Source organism: Phascolarctos cinereus, unplaced genomic scaffold (assembly GCF_003287225.1).
Source record: "Phascolarctos cinereus isolate Bilbo 61053 unplaced genomic scaffold, phaCin_HiC Scaffold_4;HRSCAF=312, whole genome shotgun sequence".
Lineage (NCBI taxonomy): Eukaryota > Metazoa > Chordata > Mammalia > Diprotodontia > Phascolarctidae > Phascolarctos > Phascolarctos cinereus.
Window position 1 is genome coordinate 597665450 of NW_027555847.1, and position 19702 is coordinate 597685151.

Here is a 19702-nt window from a genome sequence, read left to right on the forward strand (position 1 = left end):
GTCTATAATATATGGTTTTAGAAGTAGATTCATTTAGCTGTTTCAGTAGTGTTGGCAATGGTTTTTTAAAAAATATTTCAATGTATAAGATCACATTTATTTTAAAAATTATTATTTTATTTTTTCTCAATTACATGTAAAAACAACTTAACACTATTTTTTAAAAGAAATTAAGTACCAAATTCTCTCCCTCCCTTCCTTCCCCCTCTCCTCGAAAAGGCAAGCGATTTATTATAGATTAGACATGTGCAGTCTTGCAAAACATATTTCTATGTTAACCATGTTGCAGAAGAAAATACAGACCAAAACCCCTCACCCCAAGAAAAATAAAGAAAGTAAAAATAAGAATATTATGCTTCCATCAGCATTCAGACTCCATCAGTTCTTTGTCTGGAGGTGGATAGCATTTTTCATCAAGAGTCCTTTGGAATTGTCTTGGATCATTGTATCACTGAGAATAGCTAAGGAATTCACAGTTGATCATCATAAAATACTGCTAGTACTGTGTACAATGTTTTCCATGTTCTGCTCAGTTCATTTTGTATCCGTTCATGTAAGTCTTTTCAAATTTTTCTGAAATCATCTTCCTCATCATTTCATATAGCATAATAGTATTCCATTATAATCATCATATACCACAACTTGTTCAGCCATTCCCCAATTGATGGGCATATCCTCAATTTCCAAATTTTTGTCACCACAGAAGAGCTGCTATAAATATTTTTGTACATATAAGTCCATTCACCTTTTCTTTGATCTCTTTGGGATACAAACTCAGTAGTGATATTGCTGGTTCAAAGGGCATGCCCAGTTTTACAGTCTTTTGGGCTATAAATTGCTCTCCCAAATTGTTGGATCAGTTCACAGCTCCACCAACAGTGCATCCCAATTTTTACACATTCTAACCAACATTTCACATTTCTTTAATATGAAAGAATAAAAGCAGGAGTTTTTAATAGTATACTCTTTGAATATTTAGTGGGTCCTGCACTCTTTCAGATTAGTTTATCACTAATTCATAGAAAATAGGACTTCCCAGTTTTGAGTCTTGGCTCATGAATTTTTAAAGAATTTAATTTAACTACTATGTGGAAACATTTTTGAATCCAGAACTTACTTTCAAAGTTTTAATGCCAGAGTTTCTATTTCAAATATTTAGAAGGAAGACATAAAAAGTTAGGATGGCCTCAACATTAAATTGATTGCCTCCTTATTCAACTTGATGTATTTTCCATCTTTCATATCCTCAATTCATTTCTCAATGCCAGTAGGCTAAAGTAATGTACTCAATGATTCAATTTTAGCAATTCATAATTAGCACAGAAAAAGGGAAAAGATGACATTATTAACTTACACTAATTTGGCAAAAAGTGAAAATGAAAAAAATCTGCTCTGCCAATCTGGCATATGGACTTACTTGAGCATTGCTAAGCAATGAATAAATAAATAAATCTGAGCCAATGTCATATTTCTGGGAAGCTAGGTGGCGCAGTGGATAGAGTACCTGGCTTGGAGTTGGGAAGACTTGAGTTCAAATTTGGCCTCAAACACTTACTAGCTCCATGTCACTTTATCTTGTTTATCTCAGTTTCCTTATCTGTAAAATGAGCTGGAGAAAAAAATGGCAAACCATTCCAGTATCTTTGCCAAGAAAATCCAAATGGGGTCATGAAGAGTCAGATGAAAAATGAGTAAACAACAGTGTCATACTTGGTTTGGGGTAGTCATGAGTCTCCCCCTAACTCTTTCTGAAATGTAGTTAGTTGCTTGGCTGAGACAAAATAGAATACTTGGTCTTGCTTTGGTGAGGGATGTTTTGATAGGAAAGAAAATGCCAGATTTCCTGATAGAAGCTAATTGAGCCGCCCTTAGAAAACCAGCTGCTATGATTTTCCTTACTCTCCTTTTGTCCCACCCATTATAAGAGAGCTACTGTGCTGGGCTCAATGCAGCTGTGAGTTGTCAGGTTGGAGGATAACTGGAAATTCACTCATTTTTCTCCTGAAATAGTAGAGACAGAAGGATCAGTCATGTGATCATTCTTCTGTAGCCAATGGAGGCCTAAACATAATGGGAAATGTCAACAATTATGGACCCAGCAGTTTGCATATTTCACTACTTCACAGTAGGGCTGCTCACTCTTTAGGTATCTAGTGAGCCTACACCATATGGAGATTTAAAATGAAAGACTAAATGCTGCCTTTGTTACTCAGTAGTTTTGCTATCAATAGTGAGTGCCATTACAAGCACAGTAGTTGTGTATGAGTACCTTGCCCAAAGTTTTAAATAGTGAACATTACTATCACTCCTGTTTCAGAACATTCCTGAAACTGAACCTTTACTGCCACATTTGGTAAAATGATGTCAGAGATTAAAGCTGAACCATCCGGTATTCACATATATTAAACTGTATAGCTTGTTTTTTGTCCACTAAGTATAGAGATTGCTATGTTTAAAAAATAAATATAGCAGAACTTATACATTAAAATTAATGTTATCTTTCAAAGTAGTCACCATGAAATAACCTGTACACTTATTCAACTGATGCAGCCATTTCTCAGAAGAGTCTTGCAACTCCTTTTATGGAATTTCCCTTAGAATCCCCTTATAAACTACATAGTAAAATCAGTTTTACTACTTTATGGTAATTTTTTGGGACCAAGAATAGTATTACCCAGCTTGATTTTACCACTTTAGTGGTAACTCTCACTCTCTCTCTCTCTCTCTCTCTCTCTCTCTCTCTCTCACATACACACACACACACCCTCAACCCCCCCCACAAATATACACATTTACAAATATAAAGATATATTTTAAAAAGAGTCTGTATAACTCCTTCTCACTTTAAGACACGTTCATATGTTTAAAATCAAGCTTATAAATCTTATCAATAGCGTATTCACATTAAGAAAGAATTATTCATTTTAAAAATGATTTTACATGGGCTTATTTAAATAGCTAGGTATCCAATGAATTTAAGAGTTTGTAGATTATTAATTTCTTCATAGTGGTAAAAGGGAGGCAGAGAACATTGTTGTAGGAGTCAATTATAAAGAACCACCAGAAATGAAGATTGAAGAATTTCTGAAATTGTGATGTACATCATTGACTGGAAAATTCAATTGTCATAAACCTTTTCAGAACTAAATCTATGGTGTGAGATGATACCGAATTTTAGCATTTTATCTGAGATAATTAAGCACTGAGCCTGAAGGAAGAGCTGTTTTTCTGCATTTCTATTATAACCCTGAATAAACAATTTCCCCCCCTCTTCTATGCTAGCTAGAAAATGTTATATGCTGTGGCCATCCTTTTTGTAGTCAAATGAAAATAGTTGTGAGAGCTTCCCTTCTGGCCTTATCTATGTGATTTCTTAATTAGCAAAAACTTTGCATGAATATTTTGAAGCTAGTGGGTAAAATATGAAAAACAGGATAGAAATTCATACATTTTCAGGAGAAATTACCATAAATTAATATTTATTGAGGACCCACTGGATTTGTAGAATTATACTAATGTTCTTTCAATTTAACAATGTTGAAACATTTAAAATCCTTATATTCTATTTTGATTAAGGATTTAATATATTATTTTTAAAAATTCATACTCAAGAATTTAAAGGGCATTTTTTACATTCTTAATGCTTCATATTTCATGTCACATACATAATTACTAGTTCAGTTTGTTACCTTTGCTCTGAGGGTGTTCTCTATTGGAGTAGACTCCAAGCCTCTGATTTTGCTAGTGATACAAAATGAACAACATTTTAGCTAAGGTAAGAGGTTTAAAAGGTCTCTTGGGCCCCTATTCTAACTTATACTGTTTTTTTAAAATGGAAATTTATTTTGGAACTTTTTTCTCCTTTTCAAATTATGTGAATATTCATATAGTTACAATGCCTATTAGAATTAGAAAAAACAGTGCTAGGAATATATAAATACCATCTACTTATCTTTTAAAAAGAAAGAAAATGAGAATTTTTTTTCAAAAAGATTTAAGAAGGAATTTTAATGGATGAGCATTTCCTAAATATGTTGTTACAGGTATAGCTTTGTAAATTCAGCAGAGGAAAGGTCTGCTGTTAAAACCTTATTGCTGTATGTTGTCATAAGAGGAATGTAATAGTTATTTTTAGAGTGGTCTTCTGGTCCTAGGTAGCCTCCTGCACATCAAAGAGACCTATGTACACTGTCATTGGTGTTATTCATTTTTACAGAGGAAGAGAGAGGGGAGGGAAAGATGCAGAATTCCTCCTCCTCCTCTTACAGAGTAGTAACAGCCCGAGGATGCCTCGTCCCCATTTTTATTACTTCTGAGATTTTACTGCTAGAAGCCAGATGTGCTGAAAGTCCTGACGACAGCATCTATTCACTGCGTGTTTTTAATAGGCTTAGAGAAATATGAGTAGAGTACATGAAAGGAGCTCAGCTTCACACTTCAGCTGGGAATGCCCCAAAAGCTCACTGCTGTTTGGAATTCTTGCTACAGTCAGGAGAAAGCCACACAGGCACTAAATCTTCTACGACGGAATTAGAAGAATAATGACTGTACAATTAGCTATCAAGCCCTGCTCATTTAAGCACAGCTTTTACAGAAATCAGGAGAAATATGGAACTTGATTGGCATGTTTTCATTTGATGGTTCCTGCAAAATAAATGACTTTAAAGACAGGTGGTAAAGAAAAATAAGAGGAAAGCAAAAAAAGAAAGAAAATGCAATTTGAGACGTTGCGCCAGGTCTGCAATTCTGTCTTATCTCATTTCCATGGGGTTTTCTCATCCCCACCAAATATTTTGCAAAATGAGCTTTTTGGACAAACGCTGAACAATGCAAGGTGAGTGGAGGCATCTCTTATTTTGTGATTGATCTTGTTTTTAGGGCTTCTGTTTTGTTTACTTCATTTTAGAATCTGTGTTCTCAGAAAGCTTGGTTTATATGGCTGCTTGAGAAAAGCTGCTGCAATTAAGTAAAACCTGTTAGTATTTATATTCTGTGGAAAGAGTATCTCTTAGATCATAACTACAAGCTGTATAGCACCTTTCTTAAGAAATTTTATTTTTAGGGATAAAATAAGGATATGCTGAAATGTTATGAACCCTACTCCTGAAACAGGCTTTAGTTACCCGGTAGCTTGATCCCATTGAATTGTTTTATGAGATTCACGTCAAAAGCTTGTGTTAAGGCATGGATTAAATACAGAAAGAAGGATGTGATTCTGTAACCATAAGCGATTTGTGAGGAGATGTGAATTAGCTATTAGGCATGCTCTTTGTAAAACATGCAGAAGACATTTCTGGTTGTAAGACATTTTCTCTATGTAGTGCAGCTAAATAATCTTTTCTAACAAGCTTGGTCACTGAACAGCTTATGCTGCTTTGCAGTAGGTCAACCAGCTTTGAAGAATTCTTTGTTAAAAAATGTATATTGCTTTTTCAAGTGTGTGTGTGTGTGTGTGTGTGTGTGTGTGCGCGCGCGCACGCGTGTGTTCATGTGTGCGTGTATGTGTGGTATCAGGGTTGAAGTATGAGCAGATGTTTCAGATTTTTTTATTTCCTGACTGGTGCTGAAGGAAAAATTCCATTGAAGTCCTATCATGTAAATTATATTATCAAAAAACCTTTATCTTTAATTAAAAAATGAAAGTTTTTGGATCAACTCACCCCACTCTTAATGTTAAATAGCCAGGGTTCAAATGTCCCTGTTTTCATTAAATATAAAGCTCTCCAACCAATACAGAAAACTACTGTGGGGTTTGGTAATGCTAATACATTGAAACATTCTGGAAATGATAGGGAAGGAGTGCAGAGAATATTGGATTCTTTAGCCTGCCTGATGTTAGGAATGTCTGAGAAATGTGCAAAAGCCTATTTTGGGGAGGTTACATTTTCAATGTCTGATATGGATCATATCTTCATTTAACAAATGAAAAGGAAGCTCTAAAAAGTCATTGTTATTTTCATGATGTGCATTCATGTTGATATTTTTGGCTTTTTCGTTAACATATGGAATGCCTGGGTTATTCCTGATTTTGTACACATTTAACTTTCCCCTCCCAAAGAGTGCTGTTAAATTAACTAGCTGAGTGTTGTCACATTTTATTTCAGGAACACTATGAAAGATATAGCAACATATGGAAATTAGCATGTGCTTATAAAACACAATGGGATTTCTGTATTTTAGAGGCATTGTTGGCTTCTCACTTGGAATTACATCTCTCAAGCATCTGTAATATTGGTTGAAAATCTGTGTATCATAAATCACATTTATTAATAAAAGAGAACCATGATGGTTTTCCAAACATTTCTGAGGCCTGCAGCTACCAGAGCTTACAGATTTGTCCTCAACCTCTACAAATCTTTTCCTTATTCCCCCCCCCCCGCCCACCCCATTTAGTATTGGAATGCCTAAAGCTTATGTTGTAAAATGAAAGCAATGTTGATTTTAAAATGTGTATTGTGAAATAGAAACAGAGACTAAGAGAGACAGAGGAAGAAAGAGTTCATTTTTAATGCCATGAGGCATGAAGAGAAATAGCAGATTTATTTTAGAAAGAGTAAAGTTCTTGTGGCAAAAGGACTTACTAAGAATTCATTTTCAATGTTAACATCATTAATTTTGAACCAAGAGAATTTTGGCATTGAAAGGAATTATATACTGTGAAGAGGAGATCGTAGGCTTTTGACTTCCATACATTTTTATTGTGACTGTAATTTCAAAACTACTTTTTATTAATATGTGTTAAGAATAAGACTCCATTCACTATTATAACTAAACTTTTAATTTCCAGATTAATTATACAGTTGTTTAATTTTGTCAGGTCTCTTCAGAGTTTTTTTTTTAAATTTTGTTTTCTTTTTCTACCAATTTAGATTCTCTTCACTAGAATATAGCCAAAGCTAGTACGTGACACTTGGAAAGATTATTTTCTACTTTAATTAAAGCAATTTCATGATTCCAAATTTCTTCTTTCTTCTTTATTTGCTAAAAACTAATTTAAATTATCATTCCATTGATGACTATTCTGATGTCACTTAGAAATATGATGAGCCAGCTTTATTTTGCCTAAAACTTTGATCAGCTTTGCTGAAGCAATGGCAAAGGCAGCTGTATAAATTTGTAGTTAGTATTTTTAGCATTGTATAATGTGAAAATAAGTTTACATGAACAAATGTAAAAATATATATTTTATATATTTAATATTTCAATTATTTTAGTGCTTGGTTATTATGAGAAGGATCTCTTTTTGGTTGGCATTTTCCTCACTAAAGCTTTCAAAGATGAGTATAAACACATCTATACAATATTAGTTCATATTTGTTGAGTCAGAAAGTGAGATATTACTGTAAAATATTCTAGCATGCATCAGGTAGAAGCAATGAATATATAATATATTAGAGAAAGACCAGAAGTATGAGTATGTCATTAGAAGGATGTTACCCTGCAACTTTTTTTTCCTATAATATGCCAAATTTCGAGGTATTCATAACCCTCTGAAACATGATAAAGGTCCTTACTTTTTTGAGCATTGATTTTTGACAGTCGTTATTTCTCTTGACCTCAGTCTCCTCATTTGCAACATGAAGAAATTGGTGTATATGATCTTTACAATCTCTTCCAGATCTAAAATTTTATAGTTATACTTGTTAATCTTTTACACTTTTAATTGGTTAGAAAATCAAAATGTGACATTATTAGGATTGTCAAAATCATTACAATTTCCCACTGAATCTATTGATAAAATATAATCTTAAATTTTGGGCAAGTTCCATTAATTTTTTGTTTTGTAATTTCTTGCTGTTATGGAGTGGTTAGTAGGAGAGTCACCAGCTGTGCATGCCAGTACTATATGTAAGCCAGAAGTCTATAACCTGGGTCACAGTGTGAATTCCATGGTTAAGAGCTATTTCTTGAGTGAATTGATTTGTCAACTGTATGAAGAAAGAAGCTTTCTTCCCCACTCTGGTAACGTGATTTTCACTGTTCCCCTATATCTCACTTTCACAAATTATTTAGCTAATGGAATAGATCTTCTCGACTGGGATGAGAACCATGACTTAAAACTAATCAGTAGAAAGTAACATATGAGAAATCTGAATCATTCCTCCATGAATGTCATTTCCAAGCCATTTCAAAGTTTATCCAGACAATATCTTAATAATATTCATTTATCCCTTGTGTTAAATCACAATTGGAGATACTTAATGTAGATTTCCATGTTAACCACTAAAATAGATTTATTTAAGATGATCATTAAGTTTTTGTTTTACATTCTATAGTCATTGGATATTCTATAGAAAGACCCTTTGGTTATTAACTAGATGCTATCTACTTATTTCCTAAATGCTTATCACCATAATTTCTAGTTCCTATTTTGACTATGGAGGAGGAAAAAAGGAATGTTTTTAGTAATTTTTCACAGCATATATTTTATAACCAAAGATACTGCAAAAAAAAATCAATACTATACATAGCTTATCTAAACCCTACCCACGACCAAATTTGCTTGATATAGTATATTAAAACACTACTATAATTTAAATTCCTGTTACAGGGGATTATTTTATTTTGTTTCTCTAAACTCAGTTTTCCAATTAAGTTATTTAATCAGGACATGAGATAATTGCTTTTGTCTCCTATTAAAAAAGGCCCCAAAGTACTGAATACATTATAAAATCTTTTGCTTGCGATTCTTTCTTTAGAAGCAAATGTACAAATATTGTTCTGTTAGAAGCTATATTTTTAGCAGCATTCTCTACACTGCATTGGAGTTCATAATTGCTTTAGGCAATATTCAAATGAACACATCAATGCATAATGATGACTATCTTTTGTGACCAAAAGTGATGTAAAATGTACCCCAAATATCTCCCCCCCCCATTTTTGACTCTCCTTAAATAACTTTTCCTTTAGAATGAAAACGTATTTTCCACCTACTCTTTTCTTGTTTTAAAATATGTGAAGGTGAATCTACCATTCAGGTTGGCCACACAGTGGCATAATGCAAGTGATGTGCCTTTACTCAGGCTAGATATTAAAGTAGGGTCCATTCCTCCCCCAGCCCCTAGATAAGCAATAGAAGAGACAGAGGCCTGTGCTTGGTCTTTAAATAGAATGAATTTTAGATTTAAAGTTGAGAAATTAATTTTTCTTTAAAAATACTTGTGGTTTATATTCAGGTTGATTATGGTTATAAGATACTTGAGTGAAAATAAAATGGAAAACTTACCTTTGCCTCACATCAGTGTCAGCATTTTCCACAATAAAACTACTCAAATTCTAAAGAATTGTTTTACTTTTAAATGAATTTTCAGATGGTCTACTGATGTAGTAGTATTTTGGTCACATCAGGCACTTAGTTCTCTAGAGATCATTGACTGTAGCAGTGGTTTATAATGAAGACATCATGGGGTGCCCAGGATCAGTGGCACAGATATGATTTATTCATCATGGCACATTAATGATCACTTTGACTTTGAAAGAACAGCATGCTTTCTTTTCATAGCTCTGTGAGTGCATTGTGCACAGTATGCATTGTTTGGTGTTCACAACACAGTGAACTTACTGTGTGCTAATAACTTTCAAGAACAAATTATTCTTAGGGATTAAGGACTAGGCATATTGATAGCATTAAAGTTGGAAAAAGTATTCATATTCTGGCAGAATGATCAGGTTAAATACCTGATTAAAGTCTCATAAGCTTTTGTTTTCAATGTATGCACTTTCAATTTTCCTTTTTGAAGTTTTTGCTGCAGTCCATAACAATATTGAGATAAGCTTACTCTGACACAGGAACTGCAGTATTAAGGTAAACATTACTGCCGCACAGAAAAACAACTGAATATGTTAGGTAAATTTTAAATACCTGTCAGTTCTATATAGCTATTGGGGACTTTCAGTAAGACAAATAAGATAATTTGTGGTGTTTTGTCTTAACAGTGAAAAATAAATTGAGCTCAGTTAAAAATGCTAGGTAATGGGATATTTTTCATGTTGATTTATTAACTACTCACAAATGTATGTGGTATTAGTAAGAGTCTTAAAATATGGATTTAGAACCTGGGTTTCTCTACAGAATTTGAGAAGTATTGAAGGTCTTAAAAATGAAAACATGCTTCTAAAAAGAATTACATTCCACTATGTGAGCTTCCACTAGGGGGCAAAATTGAAGAGCTTACTACAACTTTGAAATCAAATTTTAGCACTAGAAAAGATCTTAGAGATTATTTAGTCCAAATCCCTCATTTAACCATGAGGGCCAAAGAGGTTAAGTAAAATGTAATGAGTGGACAATGACAGAGCCAAAACCCAACCCTGGGCTTTCTGGCTCCTAGTACACTGCTTTTTCTGTGACTCTGCATTGTCCTTTGGTCTTTATGGGAGGAATGGTAGAGAAAAAGAGTAAGAGGATGGACCAGTTATGGGCAAGCATCTCCTTTTATAATGGGGCCTTTAGTTACTCAGGGATTAGATATGTGTCTATCTTCTAATCTATGTCCTCAATACCCAGTATATTGTGAATGTATACGATAAATATTCAGCACCTATTAATTGACTGAGCTTTCTCTGCAGATACTTGCTATTTCTACATGTTGCCATTCACTTTCCATTCACTTCAATCGAAAAAACAACCACTAGCTTTTATATATAGATGTTCAATAACTTGTTTGTATATATTTCCTCTATGTATATAGAGGCAGCTAAGTGGTACAATAGATAGAGTGCTGCATCTGGAGTCAGGCAGACCTGAATTCAAATCTGGCCTCAGATGCTTATTGGCTTTGTGGCCTTGGGCAAATCATTTAGCCTCAATTTTCCCAACTATAAAATGGGGATAATAATAGCACCTACCTTCCATGTTTGTTGTGAAGCTCAAGTAAGATAATTATAAAGTGCTTAGCATGGTGCATGGCACATAGTAAGTCCTAGATATATGTTATTATTATTGTTATTAGCTATTATTATTTACTATGTGTGATCTTACAGAGTGTCCTGTAAAACTTAAAATTGCACTAAGACTTTTGGAACATCCTGTATTTTAATTGATATTTTTTCTAATAGCTCCTATATGATTTAAGGAAGGAAGGGGCCTTGATTTGATACTTCCTTTTTCACTCCCAAGTATACTATGCTTGCTAAGTGCTTTTGATTTCAGTATTGTAGGAGGTTCCAAATGTAATTGTGGGGCATTGAGCTAACCTGAGTAAACAGAAGCTATCCATGGTTCTGAACAGACCACACCAGAGAGACGGCTGCAGAGCAACTGAGAAACTGTCTATCTCCCAGTAGTTGAAGCAATCATTGTGAACCCTGCATGGAACCTGAAGCCATGTTAGTGTAGTTGTAGCCTTACATGTCTCTAGTGACCACATCCACCCACACTTATTAAGTTCAACAAGAGGTTCTAGTTTATTCCTAGTTATGCTGATGTAGCTCTGCCACAACTTGGCTAAAATCTTTTCCTTAGAATCTTGACACCAGGCATTGGTAATATTAGATAGTTACAGAGAGAGCTACTTTCCCAAGGAAGTATCCCAAAGGCTTCAGAGGAGAGATGGATAGGATCTAATGAAATAAAATACTTTTGGTGAAGCCAACCCAAAAAGATGGGAGATGCTGAAGAAGAACATTTTAAGACACAAAGAGAAATGATTTCAGTTTAAAGGGTAAATGAAAATTGTCTATAGAGACTGATATAGTTATAGAGGAAAGTTATAAACCAACTTACACATAAATGGATGGAAGCAATGCCAGATAATAGAGGATAAATATGAGTCAGACTTGGGTGTATAAAAATAGTGTCAGGAATACTAAAGCTTAGAAAGAGCTTAAGTTATCAAGGGAAGCTAAGGACAACAAAAAGGATATTTTTGAAACTATACTGGGAGAAAAAGACAGATCAAGGAAAGTATGGAACTCTGGTTGGGGTAGATAGGATGATGATAACTGACAAACACAGAGAAGGAAGAGCTGAAGTTTTTTTTTTACCAAGAAGAATGACCTTTGCACTCTAAATGACAGAACAAAAATGACTGGAAGGAAGTTGATGCCCAAGATAGGCAAGGATACACTAAGAAAGCACTTGGATGCTCTTATTAAATCCACGTCCCCTACCCCAAGTGAGCTACACATTCAGTTATCAAAGAACTCATATATTTGATTGCTGAGCCACCATCACTGGGATATTTCAAAGCTTGTGGAAAGTGGGGTCAATAACACAAGATTGGAGGACTAAATGTTGTAATTTTCCAAAAAAAAAAAAAAGGAAGAGAGAAGAGTCTGCAGTTAACCAATGAGCTTGATTTCAATTCCTGGAAAAATTCAAGGACAGATTATTAAAGGTTATTACTGAATATGAAGAAAAGGAAGTGGTGATTACACGTGATTTCATTAAGCTCAAGACATGCCAGACCAACATCATTTCCTTTTTTTTTTTTTACAGCATTATTAACTAGTGGTTGAAGGGAATATAATGATATAGTTTACCTAGACTGTATCAAAGCTTTTGGGAAAAAATACCTTACTATTCTTACGGAGAAAATGGAGAGATCTGCATTAAATGATAATAAATTTAGATGAGTCAGAGCTATTTGGATGGCTGGACTCAAAGAGTAGTTGTAAGTGGTTTAATGTCAACAACTAGGAGACTTCCAGTGGAGTACCCCAGGGATTTGAACTCGGCTCTGTATTGTTTAACATTTTTTTAAAAAATGTCTTGAATAAAGGCATAAACAACACACTCATCAAATTAGCTAATGATACAAACCTTGAAGGAATAGCTAATGCACTAGATGACAAAGAGAGGATTTAGAAAGATCTTGACAAGATAGAAAGGGAGTTATAATTGTGTGTGTGTGTGTGTGTGTGTGTGTGTGTGTGTGTGTGTAATGGACTCCTTTGCCAGTCTGCTAAAGCCCAATATGAATATGCTTTGTTGACTACATTCACAATGGAAGGATATGTTAAATTTCAGCTAGAGGTTAGTAAAAATAAAGATGTAATCCTGCTCAAGTTCACAGATCCCCTAAAACCTATCAATGAGCCTCCTGAGGACCATGGACCCCAGGTTAAGAATCCCTGGGCTAGAGCTTTAGGCAGAATGTAATTAGATGAAATACACTAGGAATAAATGCTAAGTTTTTCATGTAGGTACAAACAGATCAATTACATAAGTACAAAACAGGAGAGGAATGGTTAGCTAGAAGCTCTTATGAAAAAGATCTTAATATGACTCATCAGTGTGATGAAGCATCCCAAAAAGTCAGTGTTATCTTGGGCTACATTCAGAGAGTTATAATTTCCAGGAATAGGCAGATCACAGTTCTAACTCTATTCTACCCTGGTCCAACCTCATCTGGAGTATAGTGTTCAGCTCTGCTAACCCAGTCTAAGGAAGACATTGATAAGGTAGAAAGTGTCAACCAGAATGGTGAAAGACCTTGAATATATATTAAATAAGGATTGATGGGAGGAATTGGGGATGTTTAGACTGTAGAAGAAAAGACTCAATGGTGACATGATAGTTCTCTTCAAATAGCTGATGGACTGTCATACATAGGAATGAATAAATGGAAAAGCATTTATTAACTGCTTACTACCTGCCAAGCACTGGGCTAAGCACTGAGGATACAAAGACAATCTCTGACTCAACAGGTTTACATATTAATAGGGGAGGACAATATACCTAGGGAAGGATAACAGTGTATATTGTCCTCATTTCTAAAGATGAAAGAAGAGCATAAGCTTTGTACAACTTTGTAGGTGGCAGTCCTATTTTATTTTCAGCTTCTATTTGCATGCATCTTTATAGGCAGAGTGATGAAATGAGAACATTTTAGAATCATGGTGAAGATGAAGACTTAACCAGATGTTGAAGTCACTGAGGAAGGAGAGAGAATGATTTGAAGATGCCATTGTAGATTTCAGCAATAAGGAGCTTGACAATTTAATATAATTAAATGGTCTAGAATTCAAGGGAGAGGTTATTGCTGAGTGATGGTAGCAGATGAAAGAGCCTGCTATCTGCAGTGGGGAACTAGGAGTATGCTGGATGCTGCTGGCCCTGTGAACTGGGGAACATGAGAGGAGTATCTGGCATTGGAGAGAGTGGTAAGGGATGTGGCCTCATCAGCAGAAAACCATGTTTAATTTAGTGTCAAAGGATGGAAGGAGGAAGAATTTGAAGATGAGAGACTTAATTGACAGTAGAGGTGATTGCTGAAGTTACAGAGCAAATGGTGGATGAGGGAGAACAGAAACTGGAGAGCTACAGATCTGAGCTAAATAGGGAAAAGAATTCTGGGAGAGGTAGCAGGGAGCAAGGATATTTTGCCAACCCAGGTGGTGAGTCTAGATCATATTTGAAGAGTAGGAGGTTGTAATTGGCCTGATAATTTGCAGAGGGTATGCAAGTAGAGAGAAGCTTGTAGACTGAGTTCCTTGAAAGCAGGGACTTTTTTGTTTTTGTTATTGTACCCCCCCATGTCAAGCACAGTGTAGAGTATATGGTAGGTGCCCAACAAATACTTGTTGAAGTGACATGAAGTTGCCCCCAAGGTTTTAATTAGAATGTTGGTCTGATGGAGCCTCTTCCCTGAGCCTCTCCCAGGGTGATAGAATGATTACTTCTGCTAAGAGTAGAAGGGAGAAAGAGAGGTAAGTAAAAGTAGGAGGTAGCTAAATTATGTTGCCATCCTATATAAATGCATTGAAATCTTTTTATAAAACCCAACTGAGGAAGAGAATTAGTATTCACTTTATAGTTTACCCATGTTATATCAGACTTTTACTCTAAAGTTATGCTCTGGAGAGTAATAGTACTTTAATTCTTTAGTGCAATGATGATCATTTATGTGTAGTACTCTCTTCAACAGGGCAAATCTTTGTTGAAACCCAACTATTACTTTCTCATGCTGTACAACTCTTGTTCATGTTCTTTCAGGTAGTAAATCCTGTACAGAGGTCTATCCAATATTCAAGGGGCTTCCTCCAGGCCTTTAGAGATTATGCAAATACCAGTTATCCCTTTTTCTTGCTGTATGACCAACTCGCCTCCTTTTACTATTTACCACCTTTGGATGATCCTTTTGGTACTTTTTGCGTGCAGTTCATTATTAGTAACATGTGGCAACCTATTTATATACATGTCTTAGCATTGATTTTTGGATGGTACTCAGTTTTGATTAATTACTATTTATTTTATTGCATGATTTAGAGAATAAAATTATAGTGGTAATGATAATTTATATTTGCAATTTGCTTTAAAATTTGTGAAGTGCTTTCCTCTCAACAACCTTGAATGAGTGTTATATCCCCATTTTTTAGATGCTAATACTGAAGCTGTAAGAGTTTGTGACTTGCCCATTACCATTCAGCTAATAAATGTTTGAAGTGAGACCCAGACCCAGGTTTCCTTACTCCCAGTGAAGATAGCCAAATCACAGTAATCATGATAAAATATTAAGTAATATTTTTTCTTACACTATTTGAAATAGAAGTATAAATGGAGAATAAAGCAGAGGCTTTGGAGTTAGGGGCACTAGTATGAATCTTAGCTTCTCTCCTAACTATCATCTTGACCTTAGGCAAGTTATTTTACCTCTATCTACACCATTTTTTCAAACTATAAAATGAAGCATTTACATTAGACGAGGAGTTCTTAACCTGGGATCCATATGGGGTCCATGAACTTCTATGGGAAAAATGGATCTTTATTTTCACTAATCTCTAACTGAAGTTTAGCTTTTCTTTCAATTATAAATGTACGATATAAGCATTATTCTGAGAAGGGGTCCATAGGCTTCATTAGATTCCTAATGGGTCCACACAAAAAGGTTAAGAACCCTGGATTATACCTTTTTCAGCTGTAAAAATTATGCTTCCAAGCCAAAGTCAGGGGCTATATCTTATTCAACTTTGTATCCCACTTTCCCAATGCCCTGCTTTCAGTTAAGTATTTTAAAAATATTTGTTGAAAGAGTAAGTGAATGTTTAATTTATTGGAATAAACTTTATTTTTTAAAAAGCTTACACATCTGGCAAGTACAATTCAAAGTTTAAAAATATAGAAAATGAACCTCTGAAAAAAAGAGGGTTTTTTTTTCTTCCTGTAAATGAAGTAACTAGTGCCCCTTTTAGCCATAAAGAAGTTGTAATTCACAATTGCGAAGCTGAGGTTATTGAAGATGAGTGGGGAAATTACACAAAATAAATGTTGATACAAGGAAGCCAATCCCTCTTCCTATCAGGAACATTTATTAGATGGATGAAATCTCTTTGGCTTGCAGATTCCATTCAGTTTAATCCAACCAGCCCTTTTTCAGTACCTAGATAACAGGCGCTAGCTAGACAAGGGGCCTGCGAAGATAATAATGGAACAATCCTTGTCCTCAAAGAGTTTACTAATTTGTAGGAATGCCCTGAGGCAGGGTCTGTTCTCATAGGATTTACATTTTTATTAGCAGATGCCTTGAAAAACTATTATCTTCACCTTTCAAGCACTCTATTTTCTAGGACCACTAAAATTATTTGGTTTTCAAGCAACAATAAAATAGCATTTTACTTTCAAAATAAGATGTTATAATTTATTATTTTCATGGATTATCAAATATAATTTATTCTTTTAAGCTATACTCATGTGCCAAAAATATACTTAGGATAGATATGCATATCCATATAAGCCTGATTGGAGACACCGAATGAGAACTGAAATCAAATTGTTTACATCTCGGGTCTAATGTTTATTTCACAAATGATACCATAGTCGAAAGCTTAAAGCAATAAGATGATAATAGCTAGCATTGATATTAGCATCTAGTTCCAGGCACTATACACATATTTCATTTGATCTTTACCACAACCTTGTGAGGTAAGTGCTATTATTATTATTATTCTCATTTTGCAGTTGAGGAAAGTGAGGCAAACATAGGTTGAGTGAATTGCCCAAGGTGGCATAGCTAGTTGGTGTCTGAGGTGGGATTTGAACTCTTCCTGACTCCAGGTCTGGTTCTCTAAACACTGTGCATGCAACTAGCTGCCTCAGATTTAGAGCTGGAAGGAATATTACAACTAGTACAACCTCTTCATTTTATGGCTGAGGAAACTGAGGCTCTGAGAAGTTAATTTGTCTCTGGACTCAGGGCACTAGGATTCTTTTGTTCTTGACAGTTCCAGTATTATTATCAGTGATTAATATGCATTTAAACTTTCCTTAATATTTAATAACTAGCCTTTCCTTTTTAATTTTAAAATTAAAAAGGAAAGGCTAGTTATTAAATATTAAGGAAAGTTGTAATCATATAAAACTCTAGGTGTTAGGGTTTTTTAAGCCAGTTTGATAAAATGGGATAAAATGTCTCTGATACACACATACACACACACACACACACACACACACACAGAGACACAGACACAGACACACACACATGTATTTCTTAATTGTTTTAGCTTCTCTCTTTAACTTTTCTAAAAGATCTTTTCCTTATACTACCTCAAGTTACTTGCCCTCAAAAATTTTCATGTTTTCAGCGCTTTTGTTAGCTTGGCTTGTTAGTCACACCAGCTGACACACAAAATGAGTCATTTAGGCAGCTTTTGAGATTTTGCCTACTTACAGACTCTCCACCCACCTCTGAAGAAAGGTCCCAGGTCCTCACCCTTATCTGAATTAAGGTGAATAAACTCCTTTCATTTCTTCCAAGACTTCAGTAATCTTTCTAAGGCTGTGGATAAATGTGTGCTTCACTTTTTATTTGCCTTTTCAAACACCATCATGCCTCTGGCAGCTAGTATCTGAGCCCATGATTATAGCGTGCCTCTGGCAGCTAGTACCTGGGGGTATGTTGAGAAGAGTGCATCCAGGTACAAAAGGAAGAGATGCTTGGCCTGGACCCCTTCCTTAAATGGAGGCTGTGGGAGAAGCTTCCCATCTTCACCTTCCAATCAGAGGGTGGGGCCTCAGGGTCAGACAATACTGATGAAGTATGAGTTCCAGGGGCCAAAATGATCTTGTAGGATGAAGAAATTTCTGAGGGATGATGGAGAAGTGCAGAGGAATATAGCCAGATGGAAAAATGAAGAGAAGGCTGGCCTTTTACTCAAATAAAGGTTCCTAAAAGTTTATACTGTTTTATATACATTATATACACTTCCCCATTTTGCAGATGGGGAAAGTGAGGCTCAGAGATGTTAAGACTCTTGCCCATGATCATACCATAAGTGAGTATCCTAGGTGGAATTTAAATCCAGGTCTCCTTGACTCCAAGTCCAGCACCCTAACTTAGTAACGCTGGAGTAGGAGGGACTGAGCTGGCAAACTTTCTCCTATATTCTTATCCTCTTACTTAGATACAATCTTATTTGATAATTATAGTACTGGTTTCTTTCTTTTCTTTTCTTTCTTTTTTTTTTTTAACTTTCTAGAAGACTGGAATGAGGTTCAAAGAAGGCAGGGAGTATGGAAAAGTTCCCAAGGTAGCTCTGGGTTATTTTAACTTAATCTGCCTGTGATAGATAACTGATCTACAGATTTGCCTGACAGTTTCCGCTAGCAACTGCTGCAGGATAAAAAGAGAAGGATTTTGAGAAGTTATAGAATCCAAACAGAACAGAGAATTGAAAAAGAATTTTAAAATGCATTATTGTGTTTTCCTGTGCTCTGTTCTATGGGTGCCCTTCAGATTCTTTCGTGGATTCATCCACTGAAAGCACTTTGGTGGCCAGCACTACTGTTTGGCTCAGTTTGATTTGGCTTCCTAGGCACGAATGACATATATGGACATTTAGTATGCATTTCTAAGACAACTCAATTTAACTCAATTTAATAGATGTTTACGAAGTGCTACAAAGATCAAGATGAAATGTTCCCTTCCCTCAAGGAACATACACTCTGCTGGAGAGTGGGCATGGGAATACTCCCAGTAAAATCAGCTAAAGGTAGTATTAGAAAAGTATTACAAAGGAGGACAGGAAAGGATTAAACAAATTCTTTTATTATCCTCCATCAAGGCACGGCTCAGTTTTTACCTCCTTACTTGTGCCTACCAAGATAAATCGAGTTCGTATTCTCTCCATCCTCAACTTTTCTAGAGCACTTAGGCTTATCTCTCCCTTGCCCTCTTCACTCCCTACCTTGTATTTTCAGAGGATCACAGTATCTCAGATACTGTGTCAGAAGCCATCTCATCTATCCTGTACTTGAACAAGAATTTCTCTACAAGATACCCGAGTGCTCATTCAGCCTTTCTCTTGAAGACTGTGATACAGGAGGAACCTACTATTTCACAGGGCAGGGCATTCACCTTTTGGATAGCTCTAGAGTTATTGATTTATTTATTTGATAGAATTTTTCTCTCTAAGTTAAGTCTTACTCTGCCCTTTTGTTATGTCTAGCCAGATTGTGTTACTTCTGAGGCAGCTGTATAGTGTGATGGATAGAGTGCAAGGACTAGAGTCAGGAAAGCTTGAGTTCAGATACAGCCTCCAACATTTACTAGCTGTGTGAACTTGGGCAGGATACTTAACCTCTGCTCACTTCAGTTCCTTAACTGGAAAATGGAGATAATAACAGCACCTGCCTTGTAGTGCTGTTGTAAGGATCAAATGAGATGATATTTGTAAAGCCCTAAGCATAGTGCCTGGCACAGTGCAGGCACTACATAAATGCGTTTCCCCTTTTCCTTTCTAGTCACTGCTCCTAGTTCTGCCC

General features: G+C 35.4%; 1 protein-coding gene across 7 annotated transcripts in view; it reads left to right on the top strand.

Annotated features, from left to right (window-relative positions):
• Nucleotides 1-4324: 4324 nt before the first annotated feature.
• The window catches only part of RIMS2 (regulating synaptic membrane exocytosis 2), a 539971-nt gene continuing 524593 nt past the window's right edge, over nt 4325-19702 (top strand). For all 7 annotated transcript variants that reach the window (XM_078153700.1, XM_020969889.1, XM_078153699.1 and 4 more), the window contains exon 1: nt 4325-4834. In XM_078153700.1, the coding sequence (XP_078009826.1) occupies nt 4713-4834 (122 nt within the window). In that variant the 5' untranslated portion in view covers nt 4325-4712. The remainder of the gene's footprint in view (nt 4835-19702) is intronic.